This window comes from Cheilinus undulatus, linkage group 3 (genome assembly GCF_018320785.1).
Source record: "Cheilinus undulatus linkage group 3, ASM1832078v1, whole genome shotgun sequence".
In the NCBI taxonomy this organism is placed as follows: domain Eukaryota; kingdom Metazoa; phylum Chordata; class Actinopteri; order Labriformes; family Labridae; genus Cheilinus; species Cheilinus undulatus.
In genome coordinates, this window is record NC_054867.1 from 48,098,663 (window position 1) to 48,115,586 (window position 16,924).

At 40.5% G+C, this 16,924-nt stretch overlaps 1 protein-coding gene across 3 annotated transcripts in view; it reads right to left on the reverse strand.

Moving 5' to 3' along the window:
* The window catches only part of igsf21a (immunoglobin superfamily, member 21a), a 521,040-nt gene that overhangs the window by 171,514 nt on the left and 332,602 nt on the right, over positions 1-16,924 (reverse strand). For all 3 annotated transcript variants that reach the window (XM_041783290.1, XM_041783288.1, XM_041783287.1), the window contains one exon: positions 16,607-16,725. In XM_041783290.1, coding sequence (XP_041639224.1) covers positions 16,607-16,725 — 119 coding nt within the window. The remainder of the gene's footprint in view (positions 1-16,606; positions 16,726-16,924) is intronic.

A 16,924-nucleotide genomic window follows, 5' to 3' on the forward strand; every position in this document is an offset into this window, starting at 1 on the left:
GAAAATCACAGAAAGGTGCTTTATAAAGTCTCTGTGCTCTGTTGTCAGTACTCTACAGTTTGTTACTGAATCTGTGTTGTTTTTTCTTCTACTGAGTTGCAATAAGCTACTGAAAAACACCCCATTTCTTGATATGGCTATTTCATAATAAAAGCACTCCAAAAACATAACACCTTGGGACTTTTAGCATGGACAGCTTGCCAGAAAGAAATGTGTTTATCACAAAATTAACTCGGTTAAATGAACATACGATTAGCATTGAGTATACAGAGTATTGAAGACCACTTCTTTGAGAGCAACAGCTAACTTCTGTTAATCGTCTTGGATTTAACTGAGGGGTGATTTAAGCAGTTGTTTCAGCCATGTTAACAGAGCAGCATATGCCCTGCCTCGCTCAGCTCCAATCACACCATTCCAGCACATAGCGTGTTATATTGAAGCTCCGGCCAGACCAACAGAGGTTTGAACTTAAAGTGGGTAAGTTCTGCCATCAGGTGGCTCTCAATCAAAACATTAGCACAGTTCGATACAAACCAGTGCTGCTCAGCTCTACCTATCTCTGCACAACTCTTCTGTTTATTTCTTGTTTCGATCTGAAAAACGTTAACTGATGTTTTGGGATCATTTATGAATATCTCTTGAGGGAGAAAAGCTGTTAAAACTGTCTTTCCTGGTAGAACTGCAGGCTACTCACAAGGCATTCTGGCATTGCTCCTCCTACTTCCACATCTACCTTGCATTTTAAACTGCTGAACCTGTACAGTAAGTTTTATTGTTATATGGACGTCACGTTTACATTTCAAAGGTAATGGACTGGCTATATTCCATGCCTGTCAATAGACAAAGCAGCATTTTAAAAATGATTGCGCCAGTCTGAAAAATTCATCATCTTTTGAGGAGAATGAGGCAGTACTGTGGGTGTGGGTTCAGTTGTGCTGCAAGCTGGGAAACAATGGCTGCAGGCAAAGCAATTAGCTCAGATGCAGCTATAGCAGCTTACTGTGAAGTCAGGACTATTTTGTCAAGAAATGCACATGATTTACAGTTATAAATATGCTTCTTTTCCAGCAATTATTAGTGTGGACTTATTGCCGTTTTTTATATCTGGCAGTGTGGCACCCCTGGAATCCCCACCCTTCGTGGAAGCGTCAAGCAGGAACAGTACATGTTCCTGCCTTTCCTGTGCCTACAAAGAAGGTCTGAGGCAGAGGGAGAAGGGGCAATAAACCCAGAGCAGAGCGGGCATCATTGACAACAGAATGACTTTAATTAAGTCAGATGAAGAACAGAGGAGGAGCTGGGGTGGAGGAGGGTTGCAAAAAGCGTCTAATAGAGGAACAAGCAAAGAGTAGGCAAGCTAGGGTAGCATGAGTGTGATTATCCAATCAGTTGGCCATCAGCTGAGAATAGTACTCTGTAGCCTTTATGCTAATTAAAAAACAAAAACAAAAAAAAAACAAAAAACTAGACAACATTTCTGTACTAAAGACAAGTACAAGACTGCACTGAAATCTTCTCCAAGCTGCAAACATTTTTGCTTTCTTTCTTTCGTGACCTGCTTTTGGCAGGAGTTTGAGGCAAGTACAGGTATGATTTAGTTGTTCTGCAAGACTGTAAACAATGCTAATGAAGGCATTAGCTTGGCTGCAGCCATAGTTTCAGTTTTTTCAGACTGGGACAACATTTCTGTATTTAAAGACAACCAAAAAACACACTAAAGGTTTTCCTTGGCAGAAAATATATATTTTTTTACCTCTCCTGACCAGCTTTGGTCTGCATTTTATTCACCAACTGGCTCCACTGTTAGTAAACGGCAGCTGCCTCTCAAGCTCACGTTATATAGTTAACTCACTGGAGCTGTGCATGCCCACTATGTCATAGTGTCTTGCTTTGATTTCCTGTGTACTGGGCCAGAATCCACATGAATCATGCCAAGACCACCTCTCCAGGTGGACCTGGGCCTGCTGCGTGCAGTGCATTTGCATTTAAAATGACCAAACAGAACTGAACTTTGGGCACAATTGTATTTGAATCTAGGACCAAGCACCGAAATGTGAAGGCACCCTGTAAGGGACACCACAGAGAGAAATCATTTGTGGTAATTGTAATTCCTATTACCAAGCAGAGTTTATAACCCAACCTTAAAAATACTGAATTATACCTTTAAATGAAGGGACTGAAAAAATCCATAATGTGATGGTATTGATAGTGGTTTACCACGCACCACTAGTTTATCCCATCACCCACATGAAGGTTATTATAGCATGAGATGAGGCAGTACACTTCCAAACCCCACATCTGGAAGAAGTAACATCATGTAAAGGCAAAGTGGACATTTTTAAAGCTAAAATTCTCACAGTGTAGGAGGTAGAGAGAAAATCAGACAGAAACTCTTAAAAATCAACTAAGTGATGCACAGACTACAAGTTCAACGTTAGGTGGAGAAATCCTTGAGGAAGCCCATGGGTTGTTTATTTTTGCCTCAATTATCACCCCAGGGTTTAGCTCAAAGACAGACATTTAATAATTCATCTGCTCTTTGAATTCATTTCATTCTTTTTTTTCCTTCAGTGGGCTCCCGGCCAACATGTTTTATTAGCGCTGTGAGTTGCTCCCAACCAGCTACACTAAATGGTTGTGGTGGGACGAAGCGGGATGGGGTCATGCAATTTCATTACAAGAAAGAGTGGTTCATTTCCTGATAAATTATCCAAGAGGAAAGTCAGTTATGAAAAAGATACAGAAAAACAATTAGATCCTCCCATGTCGACACAGTTGATGAACTGTGCTGCTAAAAAATTCAACACTACTCCTTTTACGTCATCCTTTTTTGCACACAATCAAAGAAACTGGCTGCAATGCAGGTAAGACATTAAGTGTGATGAGCGGGAAGGTGACTCAGAGGAGAAATGAGAGAGTAATGAAGAATCACATCAAGGGCTCTTGAACAGTCCCCCATCGTGACCTGAGGGACGCTAACAGACGACACGGTAAACACTTCAGCGTACAACTGATGAATGTGAGAAAAAAAAGCTATCCTTTTCAAGAGCTCAAAATCAGAGAGGTGTGTTTGAGTCACTCGATTCTCCCCAAGATGATCACTTCCTGAGCGAGTGGAGGACACAGAACATCAAACCCCGCCACCCAAACAAGCCTCTCCACTCTCAAGCATCCTAGCTTGCATGTATTCAGTCACTCAGAGTTTCCCCACCAGTGCTCTAAACTGCTGTGTCTGCAGGCGTTGCCGTCTTTGGGCTCGCCTCGTACACCATTAATCCCACCCATTTATAACAAGCGCCTAAATATACACAGCGCTTAATTAAAGTTGGGCATCCATTATTGAAGCGAATCCCAGTTTTATGGGATGAGAACGTAATTAGTCCCTCTACACCTTAGCACTCATCTCAGTTTCTAGGGGTTATAAATATCAGCCCCTTTCCCTTCATGAAGGGTATCCTTTAGATTACATCCTCTACAAAAGGTTAGAAGAAAGGATTCCTGGATTTACGTGACATGATGTTTAAACACGAGGGCTATAAAGATGTTCCTCATTCAGCGTAGAGGAGTCACCACCCCGACGGTCATCTGATACAGACAACAACAAAACAACCTCAGATGTCTCGGACACTATCCACTGGCTCTCCAAGGTCAGGCTGCGCTCTGAGGAGACAAATAACCTTTCCTTGTAATCTTTGGAATGTCGTATAGGAATCACTTTGGGTAATAACAAATAATGACCCTATCTCTGCCATTGGGAAAAGAGATATTGATTTCTTTCACCCACCAAAGCTTGAAATTATGACCTTAGCTTTACAGGGATGGATAAGTCAACGTTTGCAGAATGATATATTTATTTTATGTTTGTTGACGAGGTGAAAGACTATCCTCTTACTGTTGAAAACACAACCTATTAGTCAGTAATAACATCACATATTGAGTACTTGAAACTGCCAGCTTCCTACACAGTCATCCTGACTGTTACAGAAGTACCACACAAGTTAAATAATCAATAAAATAAGATGAAGTGTAAGAAGTTACCATCTGAAATCGCTTAAAATTTTTGATTTAATAAGCATGCTTCTTAAGAGTTAATTCAGGCATTCAAGGGTTTTCATTATGGCATTGAACTTAGATTCGTACAAAACCTGATAATTTTGAAGGATATCAAGGAGTTTGTATAATTTAAATAGTAACTAAACCTCAGAGTTTCAGCTGATGTGCACCAAGCCTGGAATTTCAATAAGTGCCTTTAGATTTTCAAGGACAGAGTTAGTAGGAAAGTTGGTTAAGAAGTGCCCACTGCCCCCCTCCTATTGTCCCTTATCAGCCACAACGTCATATAGTTACTGCTGCTTTAAATGTGATTTTTATTCATAATGTCATAACTATTCAAGGTGGATTTACCACAAGCTACCTGAGAGTGGAACAATATATGTACAGTGCTTAACAAATTTATTAGACCACCACCCAAAGTAAGGTTTATGCCACAGCTGCCCTAAATTAACAGCAACTTTTCGGGGCTAGGGACCCCTTACAGCGCAGAAAATTTTCCAAGGACCCTCACGCTGATTAAACATGTTAACTGACATTTTTGTTGCCCTTTCATCAGAACAAGTCTTTTGTTTTGTCCTTAAACTCTGTATGCTTTGTTATTGGATGACGCTTTAACTTGGTTGGCTTCATGGCTTCATTTGCAAACACAGACACACAGCAAATTTTGGTTTTCCATCGCTGTTCTCAATGAAACCAAACTCCAGATAGCTGTTATCATATTTTCAGTTTAGCTGGTTTGGGTCTAGCATCACTTGATGAAGTGGACACGCTTTTATCATACGCTTTTATATTTATCCATTGGTTCTAGCTGGACCTGCACAACAAATGTGTACAGAGTAACATGACTGAAAGGTGAGCAGTGATAGATTTAGGTGGTATGTCTCATATCTGAGTTTTTATTGGCCCAAAGCTGACTTATGTGGGAGTAATTGGTTTGGTATGGTTGTTTTATGGCGCTGTGGTCCATATATGTATTTATTTGCTTTTAATGACATGGCATTACTTCAGTAATTTATTTTGAATTATTTCGTGGACCCCCAGGGGTCCCTGGACCCCAGTTTGAGACCCACTGATATAGAAGACACAAGTTTGTATGTTATCTGCTTTATTTTGTTCCAGTGTTTCAATGCCATTTAGCAGATGCTTTTATCTAAAGCGACGGGCATCTGAGACAGGTGTTCCTGGTATTAAGGACCTTGTCCAAAGGCCTATACTGTATAGCCATGACCAGGTTTGGACCTCTGATCTCCTGTAAAGATATGAAATGAAGGTGATGTAAATGGACGTGAGCATCTACAGTGCTTTTCCTGTCTTTTGACTACTCAAAGTGCTTTTTGCAGTGCAGGTCTGCTTACACATTAACACCCAGTTACTCCACATTCACACACTTAGGCCTCTTAGACTGGTAGGGCTCCGTGCCGGTTCCGCTTCCTGAACCTAAATTTGAACCGACCGGCACTTTCAAGCCGGGAAAAAAATTGGTTCTGAACCTGAGAAGCTGGTTCTCAGCTGGAACCAAAAATAGTTGTTTTTTTTTTCTTGGGAACTGTGACATCATCAGTGGGCGTGTCACATTCTAGGTTGTGAAGACGAGCATAAATTGGAGAAAAAGTGGTCTGAACATTTTGTCTGGGAGACAAAATGTTCAGTTGTGATCTTGGCACTGACAGAATTCCAGGTGAAGCTGGAGAGTTGTACAAGGAGGAGCACGCTATATGCCGAACTTGCGGAAGAGATGGCAAAGGCTATTTTATTAACTAAAGAAACTGAAGAATGAATACCAGGACAGCATGAAAGACTTGGGCAAAAGTGGTGCAGGACATGGTGATACATGTCCATCATGTCCTCCCACTTTGTTTCTGCTTAACTGGTGTGAACACGGGCTGGTTCGCCAGAAAGCACCAAGATTCTGAGTCTCCACCAGAGCCAGAGCCAGAACCAGAACCAGAACTGTGTCTGTCTGATGGCTGAGGCTGCTATATAGAGTGGCCATCAGAATGAACTAACCCCACTCAAACACACCCACCACTGGCACAGTAATGGGAACAAAGTGGGGCTCAGTGTCCTACCCTTGAGCCTAGGACTGAACCTGAATATCCTGGTTGAGAGATGACTGACTCTACCTAAAGTCTTCTCTAAGATGTGAGAGATTCTTAAGAAGAATTTCGTGATTTACTGTGTCTAAGAGAAATAAGTTGAACATTTCTCCATAAGCCCATATTAATGGGGATATAGAATATTGTACTTGCTTAACCTTTAATAGACATGCTTTTCCTGCACTTTTAGAAAATGGATCTAGGCCTATTAAAAACAGCCGGATCATCATCTTTGTAAATGGGCCATTTTCAGACCTTACCTATTCTGTACAACTTCTACAAAAGACTTTAAGTGAGCTAAAGAGAAAGAACATATTGTTAAGAGGAATTTGCAGCCTTGTATGTGTCCCACTTTACTGTCAGACCCATAGCCAACAGCAGAAGCCTATTGTTGCCATGAATGTGATGTTTTGAGTCTTTCCAAACAAAGGACTGCTCACAGTTTGTAAGAATTCTATTGCATTTTTGGAAACATGATAATCTCATTAAAGTTTCTCGGATAGACGTCAAAGCAGAGACTTTTTCATTCTTTGATGCCATTCAGCTCAGTCCTCTTCAATTAAACCGTAACAGAGAGGAGGAGGGTCAAAAGGCCAACTTGTCAGTGTATTTACATCTTGTTTTATGAATTCGCTGCAGACTGACACTGAACATGATTTGACAGGAAATTCAATATCGCTAATAAGGATCCTGTCAATCAAAGTATTGCAGCATTCTCTCACATTGAGCGTCTCATCTGTAACCATTCAGATTAGATGTTGAATTTGAACTTTGATAACTGCATGACTCCTCTCACATTATCATACAACAGTGTATCCATAATAACATTTACAGGTACAGAGCAACAAATCCACAGCCCATTGAGGTTAATACTATTTAATAGAATCCTGCTAACACAGTACATAATAAAGTGCCCTACTTATGGGTGCATGTTGGTAAAGTATGTTCCTAATTATCCAGATAAAAGCTTGCAGGTATCGGGGGGATTTGATGTATACAGTGCATTAAAACTACTAAATAAGCAAAGAGAATACACACAATTATTATGCCTCTGTGCCAGCCATAGCTGCTGCTGGAAGCATTATATTTCCTTGGGTTTTATATCCCTCCTGTCCAGCCCTTTGTTGTGAATGTGATATCTCAGGAACACTTTGAGGCACTTTCTTCAAACTTTGCACAAATGTCAGATTTGACTGAAGGGTAAATTGATTAGACACTAGTCAGTGTCATTGGGCTTTATGTTCATTCTTTGTTTTAAGGTTTTCAAGCCCCAAAGTTTAATGAAACCACTCGTATGGACTGTTTCCAGTAAATAGTCAGACTGCTCTCAATACAGTTTGTTCTTACTTTTCAAGGTAAACCCCGATCTTGCTTGTATTTCCACAGTCAATGTCTAGCTATGTTGCTATGGAAATTCTGTCTCCTTTAAAGCTGGATGTACACTGTACGAATTTCCTGCGATTCAGCCATGAATTTGGAGTCGCACAACTCCAAAGGGTGTTGTGCGACTCTCAGTCAGATCGGGCGTTGTTTCTCGTGCTGTGTACAGGGTCATTCGACGGCCAACCACGGCCCAACTACGAGCTTACGATCAGCTCCCGACTGGTCGTGAGGATATCTCACGTTAGATATTTTGGTCATACGACTCCAGACACTTCACAGTCAGAGCAGAAAGTTAGTTGCCACCCTCTGACACATCATAAAGGCTGGAATGTGAATGTCAGAGCTGTTCCTCGATCTCATTTTTGCATCTCACAGCACCAACTTAATCACTCAGTTTTTGCATTGCCATTTGGTTTGTTTACATTTGTGACTGCTGCACATGCAGAGCGCTGTGTGCACCTATTGATAACCCCACTGACTCAAAACAAGCAGTAGGAGGTGGGACAAAAATGCTTGACTTTTTGTCGGGTGGAGTCTTTACATGTCCTTGATTGTTGTTCACTTTTACACTACACAAGGTGTAACAATGGATTTTAAGGACTAACTTGACCTGTAACCCTGTAACTGTAAAATTAGGCTATAATCTTGCTGAAAATATGTAGTCCGACATTGAATCTTGTCTCCCCTCTCCTGGCTAGACGGATTGTAGGAGTCCAACCGGGCTACAACATTTGTGATATTGATCGCCTAAAGGCCAGAAAAATCAGCCGTTTATGTAGGAGTCGTGTCCAATGTGTGGTACAGCACTCTAACTTTTAGGCATGGATGGGCTAAAAACTGAGGCTACTTAAGGTGTAAATGTGGCAGGAAACCTGCCTCAGGACGTGACGGAGGATTGACACAGCTCAGGTCATGCTCTCCTTGCATATTACCAGGGGCATGGGAAAATAACTTGTTGAAAAAATGACAAAGTCCACTCCTTCAGGGCTGAGTAAGTGGTGGATGTGGTGAGGGAGCACAGCCCAGGGTGCCGTCCAGGCAGGTATTAGAGTTGCCATGACTTCCTGGTCATGCTGTGGACGTTCCAGGGGCCCAAAAACCACTGGCTGTTTCTGGACATATCACAAGGGGGGTGAAAAGACCATGTTGACCTTGGCAGCAGAGTGACAGACATGTGTCGACATCTGTCAAGCTTGACTGGCTGCCCTCCCCCATCTTTCTCGCCTCAGGTTGTGGCAAATCAATTCAATGATGGATCCTTAGCGCCCTACATGCCTAAAACCTATGAACATGACTGTATGAAGAAATTTCTGACATGTGTAACATACAGGTCTACCTCATTGTTTCTTAAATAGTAATGTTTCCCTGATCTGACTTTCAAATGCATTGGGCATCATGTGACTGCAAACAAATTTTTTTTTATAAAGCCAGCAGTATCAAAACTATTAAATTTATCATCATTACATGATAACAGGACCGTTTGGGTGGAGAAATGTCAGACATTTCCCCCTGAGGTCCAAGAGAAAGAGCAAAGACTTTGTAAACTTTCCAGACAGTGAAGGACAGTAGCTGAGGTAGCAAGAGTTCAGGGTTTAGCCTTTAAAAATGGATGATTGAATTTCTTGGCAGGGGATTCATTAAAATGATAATTCTTATTTATGAAGCCCTTTAAAAAATTAAAATACTCTCCATGTACTGCTTCCTATTAATTAACTTTTTTTCACGCTCATTTTCTTTCTTTCTCCTCCTCGTTTTTTCTTTACTTCCCACTGAACTTGACACACTAATAGGTTATGAATAATTCTGTTTCTGTTTAGACGGCAATTAGCCACAATGCCAGAGGCCATTCTTCTTCCTCTCTTGTGGAGTGGTGATTTAAGACCCCGCTGAGTAAGGGTGCTCCAACTGTCCCACCGCTACATCATTCACTTTTCCCCACCCAGTGTTAAAACGAGAAACAGTTAACTGAGTAAATCCCCTTCCCATTGATAAAGTCGTTCCCTGACGTCAGTGCGAGGGAGCCCTGAACAGCAGCGTGGATTTAGTCGTTAAAAGGCAAAGACAAAAAGGGTCAAGAGAGTGTTTAGAAAAAAGTTAAAAGCAACAAGAAAGAAACATGAAAAACCACAGGCAGTTCTCCAAGGCAAGAAATGTGATAATGGAGCAACATTGTCACGCAGTGTCTTTTCTCTCTGGTGCTCCACTGAAAAGTTCCACCATTCCTAATTAGCCATAGGACCACATGGAGTCTTTTCAGAATCTCTTTTCAGCTGAAATTGATACATCAGAGGCGAGTGAAGCAGCTGTCGTTGGGGGGACTTAAATACAATAATTACAACACAGCCAGAGCAATGGGCTACAGGCACAGAAGCTCCTCCACAGACTGAATAACAGTAAAAGTGGTCCTTAAATTGAACATTAAGGTTTAAAGCACTTGGTGGAATTCTGGGACAAATTCATAAAACTGACAGAGATTAGAAGAAAAGGATATAGATGAATACAGAGAATCTCAAGGCCCTATAGATATCAAAATATTTGTAATATTTCATTAAGATTTTTCATTTTTGGAGGGGACACTGATGATAAACTGTGCTGCCTCCTGTGCCTTTAATCAGCTGGTTAGTATCACTGGCAGACTGGTAGCACATAGAGCTATAATTAATGTTATGAAGTATGTCTAAAGGCCCATATCTGCCCACTTTGTATGCACTTTGCATAGATCCCTACATTTTAAATGATATATCTGTCACTACCCATGCGTAAACTCAAACACGCCCTTTATTGGGTTGGATGTTACAAAAACGACCCACTAGAGGGCACAGTCTGACATAGACCTCCAATTTTCTGATGCTGCTGTCCAATTAACATCCAGCTTCTTTTCAATCGCTGCACAGCTGCTCTGTTTACTTGTCTGTGTCTGTGCCCAGGTGAGCTGATATCGTAAATTTCAGTTGTTCTCAACAGGTGGGTCAGGATGCAAAAGTGGATTACAAAGCTCTATCCACACAGAGATGAATTCAGGAGTATATGTAAACACTTTTTGTTGTATTGGCATTTCATTCACACAGAAATGATGTTTTGGGAGGTCGTAAAAGCTACTTTTTGAAACCAGATCCCAGAGTGAACAAATATGTAAACGCCTATCGTTTCTTCCCCGTGTGGACAGCCAGCCGCATCTTTCTTGAAGAAAGACTGAGCCCTGAAGGGAAATTCACAGTTTGATACTCTGTTGTTGAACATACTACACACATATAGGCTGAGCTACATGCACACATGCACAAACAGGATCCCCATGGACATGCATTAATGTTAGAGAGGTGTCAGGGAGATGGTCTTGCTGCTCTTGCTGAAGCGCTGCCAGTTCAGTACCTTGCTCGAGGGCACTTCAATAGTACTCAGGATGTGAACAGGCACCTCTAGAGCTACCAGGCCAAAGTCCAGATACGGTCTTGGACTGGGAACCCTCTAAATCCCAGCCCAAGTCCTTACAGACTGAGCTACTGCCGCCCCCTCTTCTTGAAACAATTATGTCATACTTAAGCCGCATGTGTGGGTCCAGCCAAAACAACAATGGCAAATTACAGGTGCAAGGTGGACAGGTGTGTGTACAGCGCAAAAGCTTTTTATGCATACACTGTACTCTTCCTCTCACTTTTTGGTACATTTCTGTGGCAGCATTACAGAGCAACCTAGAGGCTTGGCATAAATACTACAGTGTTTTCAGTCGTTTAAGTGTTCTGTACTTGCGTGGACATTTCCTGAAATGATTCTGTGTTTAAGGAAAACATTTTAAAAATGAAACGGATATGTAACGTTTTCTTCTCCGTGTGGACAAGGCCTTAGTGAGCTGTGCATGTATGCCTGAAAAAAAAAATGTGTGCCAAAATTTTCCACGCTTGTTTCATGCAAATATTTTGCATGGGCAATCAGATTTTTAGAAGATTATCATAAATTTGTGTCACAATTTCTCAGTTAGACCAGCTGAGAACCACTGATATACAATACTGTATGTCTAATGAGGCCTGTGCTCCAAATTCGATACGGCTACGGCAATATAGAATAATTTATTGCTTGTGTTTGTTGCAAAAAAACACAACATCAAGAACAAAAAATCACATATCACATCAAAATTGCAATATTGGAGAAAAAAATGCAATTACATATTTTCCCAAATCATTCAGCCCTAATCGTAAATCAGTTTGAGTTTATTTCTGAAGTTACTGCATAGTAAGTCCGCCCATATAAGAGGGATAGCATTGAACATAAACTGTTTTTACACTGTATCTTTATCCTTTAAATCATACATAAAATCAAGCTGTATGACTCCTGCTTATCACTAATTTCTCTGCACACCATTGTAGCATGGCAGCAAAAATTCTCAGCACATAGAAACACAAAAATGCTTTGCTAACTAAGTATTGTTTCATAAGAAATCTGCTGAAAATAATTTTCCATGTAAAGATTTAGCTCTTAAAGCCTTGAATTTCTTGTGTTTTAGCACAAAGACTGCTGCAAATCTTGCATATGTGCACAGCTGATGGAGGAGACAGCTGATGAAGTTTCCATGTCGAAAAAGATGGATGTAATAATTTATAAAAGTCACATGATTTTACAAACAAAACATTTGCTGCCTTTCAAAAGGAAACTAACAGTCCCATGCCAAATTTGGCAATGTTCTGATCAAGTTGTTTTTTTTTTTTTTTTACAATGTTACACTGTTATTTAGCAGATGCTTTTGTCCAAAGCAATGTACATCTGGGACAGGTGTTCATGGCGTTAAGGATCTTGACCGAGGGCCCACACTGGATACTCATTTTGCACTGGCGGGGAGTCGAACCACCAATCTCCTGTTGCAAAGTCACCAAAGTATTCGACAAACTAAATTGCAGGCAACATCATCAGACAGCTTGATCCGAGATGCGACGGACAACTGGGACCATTCTAGCGACATTCTAAAACGGTCTTTTGCATCACAGCTTTTTGGTCTGAACTGGGTTTTACACTTATAGTTCCAGTTCATAACAAATGTAGTCTCAAGACACTCTCTCAAAAGAATCAAATCTACATTGTCCTGTGTTAAATCAATTATAGAGACTCAATATCATCCACACTGACAAAAGCACTTAACATTGATAAGCAAAGTAACAGTGTCAAAATTCAAACAGGTTGAACCTCAATCTTGGAGACTGCATCATTGTACATTTTGTGTAAGCATTAAATTTATTCATTATATGCAGAATAAAATGTGCTTAGGTTTAACACTTGACATGCACTTCAGTTAAATACCAAGGTCAATAAAATCTCATTAGACAGCTGCTACAAAAGAATCAACTTCATTCTTGGCTCCTAAAACCACACTATCCTGCTCTGCGGATATGCACAGCAAAAGACGACACTCCCATCAACCTGCATTTCCTTTGGACTCTGCTTCCAAACCACTAAGGTTTGGCATTGAGTCTTTGTCTGTGGGGTTCAGAGTTGAAGGAATCAATAACCTAATAGCAGACACTCTGGATGATGATCAAAAATGAAATTCAATCAGTGGCTCTATTCAGCAGGACCATCAGTTCAGTATATTTTAAGGAAATGTGTGATCCATTCTTGATGTCATGCGCACAGCGAGGCAGAAGCAAATAAAAGTGGCCAGTGGGGAAGGCAAAAATAAATAATCATAATGATATTGTATCATCCTGAAATATCACCTCTGTGTGAAACAACCCGTGCATTCATATGGTATGTGATTAATCAGCTTGTTGCCTGTAGTGGCGTTGTTTCTGTCTGCGAGCTATCATCTATCTGAGTGGCGTGTCATTTTTCTGTTTTCACACAAAACCTCGACATGTAGCAGAAAGAGCTGACGGCTGCTATCACATACATACAGGGCTTGTATGAAACAATCATCAATTAGCCAGTCATTTTATGGAAACATAAGCATGCTGCAGCCTTTCCTGTATCATCACTTTAAACAGCACATGGAAAATTTGATAGGTAGGTGTTGTTTTCACATACTGGCACATGGGGCAGTTTTAGCACAGCACTCACAGACACCCACACTCAATAATGCATGCATAGATCTATGAGATGTGGCTCTAGAATACATAAAACAAGGACTTAGTCTCAGTGATATCACCTGTTGCACTCAATGCACTGTTTTGAGGCCCAATGATGGCAGCTGCAATGCTGTTTTAGACCAACTTTTGGTCAACCTAGGAACCTAGGCTGTTAATTGCATTTATCCTTGCTATTAAATTGGCTTTTCAGAAGAGATGTTCAACCTCTAAGCTTCAAGCAGTGTTGAGAAATGAAGCTATGCAAAAGTACAAAAGCTGCCATTTCTGAGGAGTTTATTTGAGGCTGGTTGTAGAAGCACCAGTAGCCACATGTGCACCAAAGGTTAAGATGTCCATTTATAAAGTCTGATTAGGCATCCATAGAGTCTGGCTCAATAACCGTTTTGGTCGAATTAATTCATGTTTTTTCTAGGTTAGAATCTCAGCTCCAATTTGGGCACAGGAGATTCTGACTGTCAAAAGTAATCGTATCAAAGATGATCAATTAAGGTCCATAATAAGTGCATTAGGTGCATAAGGTCCACTGGCTATTTTGCCATTTGTTAATTGTCTTTTGACAAAATAAACCATTCAGAAGATGTAAACCATACTCATGTTTGCTATAATCTTTCTTCTGCACTCCCTCAACTTTCTAAAATGAAAACTATGTTTTTTTTTTAAGTTTAATTTACTGTATTAGATATAGGGCCTCCAAAAAACACAACACCCAACAAAAAATATTTTTTTAAATTGTTATTTAAAACAATAGATTGTCATTTTTAAAAAGAAATAACAACATGCTGAAATTGTGAGTAAATACCAGTGTCAGTCCTGTAACTCAGTGGTTTTTCAAACTTTTTTCACCCAAGGCACACCTGTGATCGAGTCAAAAGCTTATGGCACACCATAGCTATTTCCATGTGAAAAAGTCCTCTTAACTCTTGTTGAGTCAGGAACACTCTTGTATTTAACCATTTTATTGCAAAATGGATGTACGGTTTTACTTGGTGGAGAAGCTGTGTTCAAAAGATGCTCCCTGGGTTGGTCAAGCATGAATATGAACAGGTGCAACAAGCTTCATGCTATCAAAGAGGAGGCTGGGACGGAGGGGGTTACGCTTTGCCAGCAGCAGCGTGGTGCATCTGCAGTAATGCATGCAGGAATTAGTGGGAAGAGCGCCATATTTATTAATATTAATATATAACACTAGACTTAATTTATAGTATATTCACTCGTTGTACAGTTAAATGAATGATGCATTGTTGTACAAATTTTAAAGGCACACCCAGACTTGCCTTAGACACACCAGTGTGCCTTGCCACACTATTTGAGAACCACTGCTGTACAGCATGGTTCACTGTCCCCTACGTGTAACATTATTTTTTCTTATATCAAATTAAAATGATCGTATTTCCTGTTTTACTTGGCCCACTGCATCAAACAAAAACTGAAAGATCATGCTTTCCATATGAAGTGATTGCAATGCAAAATGTGGCTTTGTTTTCATGCTGTCATGAGACAAAAGTAGCACATGATGAAATCAGGCCGGTGTGTTTGTGGACCCCTAAGAGTTAAATATTCAAATCATGATTAATTAGATACTTTATTATCCCTTCCAGCACATTTTGGTTAAGACACTGCAGCGTCTCCCTGCAGCCACTGAGTATTTAAAAAAGTCCAACACTACTTTTTACTCACAGAAAGCTCAGTAGACAAGTCAAAATCATCTTCACCTTGTGTTCACCAGTGTGCTTTGCCACAACATTTATGAAGCACTGCTCTAGGTTACTAGCATTTCATCCATTCATAATGCACAAAATGGGCGTGACTGATATGACTGCTAGCCAGTGCATTGAAGTTGTTTGTCCAGAGGCATAAGACCTGCCACAACTCCAGCTCTATTTTCTGTTTCATAGGTTAATCAAAAGTTAGTATAAGGCAGCGTTTTAAAGATGTCAACTTCCAAGGTAGGCTTCAAATGACAGCTTCAATAACCAAGCAGATGATGCTTTGGCTGCATTCACACTGTACAAGAAAGCAACCTGATTCTATTTTTTTTTTACTCAGATCTGGACTGGACAGCTAAAGTCACATAGAATCTGATCTCTTCAAATTAGCTACTTTCGCATGCAGATCAGTGAAGGTGACACAGGACAGGAGTCTGAACAATGTGAGTAGACAAACACAAAAGTCAGATTCGAACTAAAACATCAGAGGTGAGCATTGGAGTTTGCAGTATAAATCTGGCCACAAACTGTCCAAAAGTTAATGCAAATCCATGATGTCACTAAAGCTATATTAGCTTCTGCACTGGCTTCATTTTTCAAGTTTGCCTCTCGGATCTGACTCATTGATTTTCGAGAGACCAGCAAAACATTTTCTGTCCTCTCCTGGGGCCAGGGGAAACAACTTAGAAGCACAAAAATGACATACCACCACAATTAAACATAACACCAGGCAATATGGGGACACTAGCAAATTAGCACACCAAATGAATAATGATCAACAATGAGTAGAAACTCCAAATACTGCTCTTTAAGTCAACAGGAGCTGCAGATTCAGATTGCAGTTGTGAATTGTCACTGCAGAATAGTGACAATGTTGTTTGACATCTAATAATTGTGATAAAAATATGAAATCCTTGCTCATTTTAAACATAAAAACCAACCAGATATTAAACTTACCAATGAATAAAAGTTTCTTTTGCATTATTCATCACACACATCTTTGTTTTTGTCTTTGTTGTTCCATCGTTTTTGAAATATCCCTCCTCGAGCACTTCACCTAAAACTTGAAAGCTTAGGCTTTTTTCAGTGATCAAGAGAGCTTTGTTTCCTACCTGCAGGTCTGCACAGCATCAGGTTTTCCAATCTTTGTCATGCTGTCCAATGTGCTGACTCTGAACAGTCTCTCGACATGAACCCATGTTCTGACCCAGCATCCCGCTTTACACTGAAAGCAAGACACTAGAGAGAGGATGCTACCTTGCTTAAAAAATATAACAAAAGCAGGGTTGGTACTCACACATAACAGTAAGAAAAACATTTCCTGAAGCCAGGACAACCTTCTCCCTTGTTGCCCGGTCATAGATACCGACGTGGCATTCGTAAGGCCCGTTGTCTGAGATCCGTACCTCTGGGAGCCTGAAAAACACAAGAGAATTCTGTTAATGCTCAGTGGTGATCACACAAACAGAGAGGGATCTCAAAGACCAGAAATGATCTGCATATCCCACCGTCTTTCTAGGCATACATTTCAATTTGGGTGAAACCTTATCCTGGGAAGATGGTATCAGAAAACAGTTGCAGTTATTATATCAGCTGCAAGAGACTTTGTGCCTGG